The following is a 5,341-nucleotide window of genomic DNA, read 5'->3' on the forward strand; positions in this document are numbered from 1 at the left end:
CAGACTGCAGTGGAATAAAAGTGAAAATCAACTCCAAATGAACCATCAAAACCATGCAAATACATGGAAATTAAATAAATTTTAGGAATTAAATACATGGAAATTAAATTAAAAAATTAAAGATCAACCTGTTTCTGAATGAGCGTTGGATGAAATCAAGATGGAAATTTAAAAATTCTTTGAACTGAATGTGCCTGCCATGTCCACGGAGAGAGGCTGAGGTGGCCGAGCTCCAGCTGGAGGTACCGGAGTGCCAGGACGGCAAAGATGTCGGCTTCCTTAGTTCGGGCAACTGTCTGGGCTGTGAGCAAGAGGAAGCTTCAGCCCACCCGGGCCGCCCTCACCCTGACACCTTCAGCAGTAAACAAGATAAAACAACTTCTTAAAGATAAGCCTGAGCATGTAGGTGTAAAAGTTGGTGTGCGAGCCAGAGGCTATAATGACCTTTCTTATACTCTAGAATATACAAAGACAAAAGGAGATTCTGATGAAGTTATTCAAGATGGAGTCAGAGTATTCATTGAAAAGAAAGCACAGCTAACACTTTTAGGAACAGAAATGGACTATGTTGAAGAAAAATTATCCAGTGAGCTTGTGTTCAATAACCCAAACATCAAAGGAACTTGTGGCTGTGGAGAAAGCTTTAATATTTGAAATCTAAGGACTCTTCTGGCCGTAGGTTCCAGGAAAGCTCATGGAAGCCTTGGGGCTCACTGCAGAAATCATGTGACTGTCACGTGTTTAATATGCTGCTGCTTTGTAAGGAAAATAAAGTTATGCATTTTGAAAATGAAGCCAGTGTGTTAGATTCCAGAAGAAATGATATTTGTATTCCCTGTAGGGGACAGAAAATGAGAAGCCATCCCTCTCTTTGGATCATTTAGGTCTCTTACATCCTTTGTTTTAGAACCAGTTTCATTAAAGTTGCCTTCCTGGGCACCTGTTTATCCATTTCCTGGACCGTGTGCACTCCTTAGATCTCTACTGAATGGCTTGAACATGCATCCCCCTCAGCATTTCTCCCAACCAGATCGGCAACTCCTAAAATCTGAGACAGGATGTCCTGACTACTGGTAGTAACATGGTGGTGCATTGTTTTTTCCACCCAAACTTAACATAGCCTTTTAATACATTTGTATGAAAACTTTTATTGTCAGATGCCTCATTGCGTACCCTTTAATAGTACTGGGCAAAGATTTTCTTCAACTATAGTACAGATTAGTTCTGAGTGATGGTATCAAAAGGTGAGAAAGATGTCACCCACCTGTTTTTTAATCCATTTCTTTTGCCACCCTATATGTCTGCTCAGAGATGGGATCTCAAGGTGACTTTGATTCTTTTAGTTGTGGGGTCTCTTAAAGCCATTTATCCCACCTCTCTCAATTCCCTATGTGAGGAAGCAAATCCCCAGGGAAGCCAAAGTGCTCCTGTCCACCCCCACTCCACAGGCCAAGGGAGAGTGGGGACTCTACCCCCATCTCCCCTTCCTTGTAGGTGACGCACGCTGTGCCCTCTGAGGCAATCAGTGAAGGCAAATGGTCTGATTTCTTTATTTGGTTGATGTTTTGATAGAATTTATTTATAATTTGATGGAGATCATAGTATTTTTATTTTATTTTGAGTGGGAAGAATTTTAAAACCCTTTTATGTGAATATCCATCTTGTTTCTTTCACCTCTGAAACAATGATTTGTAGCAGAGAAGACATTGCAGCAACCCAAAATTATGCTTTTGGAATGTGGTCCTCATTGCGCAGGAGAACGTGGGATCTTTTCTTAAAATTCCGTGTGCATACACTTTCTGGTTCCTCGATCCAGTTGCTAAAGTTCTTAATATTTTAGCCTAATATTTTTATCATCAACTTTTCTTTAAAAGTGTTCCTTTTGTCACGTAGTTACTGATTGTCCCGGGTTTGACATGTTAAGTATTCTATGAAATGACATATATGCTTTTTTTGAAAGCTGATTCTCATGAATTCAAGTAGCTGAGGTCCTTTATGCTTCTTTCATTCCCTAAAGTAGCTGGCACAAAACACACCAAAACCTAGAGCAGTAGTTTTATGTAAATGCTCATGAGTTTGTATCAATAATATAATTGTTGATCCACTTATAATTCATGCAATACTGTATGTATCTAGAGATTGAGTTGTCAATTAAAAAAAAATGAGGCCTCAGGCTGGGTGTGGTGGCTCATGCCTGTAATCCCAGCACTTAGGGAGGCTGAGGTGGGTGGATCACCTGAGGTCAGAAGTTCGAGACCAGCCTGTCCAACATGGCGAAACCTCGTCTACTAAAAATACAAAAAAATTAGCTGAGCGTGATAGCAGGTGCCTGTAATCCAAGCTACTTGGGAGGCTGAGGCAGGAGAATTGCTTGAACCTGGGAGGTGGAGGTTGCAGTGAGCCGAGATCTTGCCATTGCACTCCAGCCTGGGAAACAAAGCGAGACTCTATCAAAAGAAAAAAAAATGTGGCCTCTTTGTGATCATTAAAAAAAATTATTTGAAATGAACAATAATAATGACACAAGCTATCAAAATATCTGGGATACAGCAAAAGCAGTGCTAAAAGGAATGTTCATAGCATTAAGTGCCTACATCAAAAAGTCTGAAAGAGCTTAAGTAGACAATGTAAGATAACACCTCAAGGAACTAGAGAAACAAGAACAAGCTAAACCCAAACCCAGTAGAAGAAAAGAAATAACATAGATCAGAGCAGAACTAAATGAAACTGAAACAACAACAACAAAAAAAACCAGAAGATAAATGAAATGAAAAGCTGGCTCTTAGAAAAGATAAACTAAATTGATAGACCATTAACAGCATTAACCAAGAAGAGAGAAGATCCAAACAAGCTCAGTTAGACATGAAATGGAAGATATTGCAACTGATGCCACAGAAATACAAAAGATCATTGAGGGCTACTGTGAACACCTTTACATGCACAAATTAGAAAGCCTACAGGAGATGAATAAATTCTTGGAAACGTACAACCCTCCTAGATTAAAAAACAACTCTGAACAGACTAATAACAAGCAGTGAGATTGAAATAATAATTTTTAAAAATTGCCAACCAAAAAAGAAGTTCAGAACCAGGTGGATTCACAGCTGAATTCTATCAGACATTCAATGAAAAATTGGTGGGGGTGGGGCCAAGATGGCTGACTAGAAGCAGCATCCCATAGAGAAGAATCATAATAGCATGTGAATCCTGCACCATCACCTGAGGTATCCAGGTTCTGTCATCAGAACTGACTAGGTGGCTGGCATGAACCATGGAGAAGAAGGAAGAGTAGTGTGGTGCAACAGACCACCTGACACCCACATGGGGCTGGGGAGCCCCCACCCCCCAGCCAAGGGAGGCAGTGAGTGAGCGTGCTACCCAGCCCCGGAAACTGTGCTTTTTCCATGGAACAGTGCAACCCATGGATTAGAAGATTCCACTCGTGAACCCACGCCACCGGAGCCTAAGGTCCCAACTGTTGGGAACAAGAGCTCAGAATCACAAAGAAAACAAGCACTCAAACAAGGAATTTCTCAGCAAGGCAAATTTACTTCTACAGAAGGGTGCTGCTCACATCTCTGGTTGTTGTGAGAGCACACTGTACTAGAGAGGGAAGGGGTTATTATTGTTAACATAGTCTCTACTTCTGTGTCCTGTCCCCATTGGCTGGAGTCAGACCACATAATATAAGCTAACTTGATTGGTTATTTTAAATCGAGACTGGCAGGAAGGTTGTTTACAGAGTAAGTAACTAGGAGTGAGGAGGACTTCTTCCAAATAAAGAAGAGATGTGGGTTACAGATTGGGACTGGTGGGAAGGGTTGTTTACAGAGCAGGTAGCTCAGAGCAGGAACATACAAGGAAGTTGATTTCGAGAACAAGAAACAAGGAAGTTACCCTTTGAAGAGAAACTTATTATGCCTGACACAACCCTGGAGCTGAGCAGATCCTCAATAGCCTCTCAGCTAGAATCTGCTTAAACCTGCCAAGTTCCCAGGGGAGGGGCGACCAGTACCACAGCTGTGGCTGGCTGCTGTCTAAGCCCTTTCAGCTCCTTGGGGGAGGGACAGCAGCCAGCAATGGGACTCACAACTGCCTGACAGGCTAAGCTCCCTGGGCTCAGGAAGGGCAGCAGCCATCTCTATAGCTCCTGGCCACACTTTTCCCCTGCTAGAGCCAGGGAGGCTGGACAGCTTGGTCTCAAGAGATGTCCCCTACAACCCAACACTCTGGCTGTTGCAGACTGCAGTCAGAGTGTCTCTTCAGGCCTGACCCTGACCATCTCTCCTCACTGGGCAGGGCCTCCCAGCAGGAACTCCAACAACTCCAGCCAGGGGCTCAGAGGCAGAACTCTGATCTCTCTGGGCCTGAGCCCCTAGGGGGAGGGGTGGCTGCAGTCGCTGTGGACCAGCAGACTTAGCCTTTCCTCCTGCTAGTTCTGAGGAATTCAGGCAGCCCAGATGAGTGGGTTTCCCCTCAGGAAACACCCCACTCCTCCACCAAAGGACAGTCAAAGTGCTTCATTAAATGGGTTCGGCTCCCTGTGCCACCCAAATGGGTGAGACCCTTCAACAGGGGTTGTCAGACACCCTATACAGGAGCGATCCTATGGGCATCAGGTTGGTGCCTCTTGAGGTCAAAGATTCCAGAGAGCAGGCACCTGTCTTTGCTGTTCTCCAACCTCCTTGAGTGACATCTCCAAGCACGGGAGTGAACCAGAACAATAGGGCCTGAAGTAATCCCCCAGGAAAGTGCAGCAGCACTACAGAAGAGGGACCTGACCATTGAAAGAAAAACAAACAAACAGAAAGCAACAACAGCATCAACAACAAAAAAGTACCCACAAAAACCCTACCTGAGGCCGGGCATGGTGGCTCACACCTGTGATCCCAATACTTTGGGAGGCTGAGGTGGGCAGATCGCTTGAGGTCAGGAGTTCGAGACTAGCCTGGCCAACATGGCGAAACCCTGTCTCTACTAAAAAATACAAAAATTAGCCAGGCGTGGTGGTGCATGACTGTAGTGCCAGCTACTCGGGAGTCTGAGACATGAGAATCACCTGAACCTGGGAGGTGGAGGTTGCAGTGAGCTGAGATCATGCCACTGCCCTCCAGCCTGGGTAATAGAGCAAGACTCTGTCTGAAAATAAAAAATAAATAAAAAATAAAAATAAAAATAAAAAAAACATCCAAGGATCAGCAGCCTCAAAGATCAAAACTAGACAAACTCATGAAGATGAGAAAGAATCAACAAAAAAATGCTGAAAGGCCAGAGTGCCTCTTCTCCTCCAAATGATCAAAATGTCTCTTCAGCAAGGGTGCAGAACTGGACAGAGGATGAG

General features: G+C 43.9%; 2 protein-coding genes across 2 annotated transcripts in view; one reads left to right on the forward strand and one right to left on the reverse strand.

The window, feature by feature from the left end:
• The window catches only part of LOC129020575 (zinc finger protein 506), a 112,887-nt gene that overhangs the window by 33,890 nt on the left and 73,656 nt on the right, over window positions 1-5,341 (reverse strand). The gene's annotated exons all lie outside the window — the stretch shown is intronic.
• On the forward strand, window positions 253-734 carry LOC129020580 (iron-sulfur cluster assembly 1 homolog, mitochondrial-like). The gene has a single exon (XM_054465144.2). It carries the CDS (start codon window positions 268-270, stop codon window positions 652-654), a length of 387 nt encoding a protein of 128 aa, XP_054321119.1. The 5' UTR covers window positions 253-267; the 3' UTR covers window positions 655-734.

Source organism: Pongo pygmaeus, chromosome 20 (genome assembly GCF_028885625.2).
Source record: "Pongo pygmaeus isolate AG05252 chromosome 20, NHGRI_mPonPyg2-v2.0_pri, whole genome shotgun sequence".
NCBI classification, from domain to species: Eukaryota; Metazoa; Chordata; class Mammalia; order Primates; family Hominidae; genus Pongo; species Pongo pygmaeus.

What these genes read in the sequence shown, in the direction of transcription:
- LOC129020580 (XM_054465144.2), top strand. Translation starts at nt 268, where the DNA reads ATGTCGGCTTCCTTAGTTCGGGCAACTGTCTGGGCTGTGAGCAAGAGG.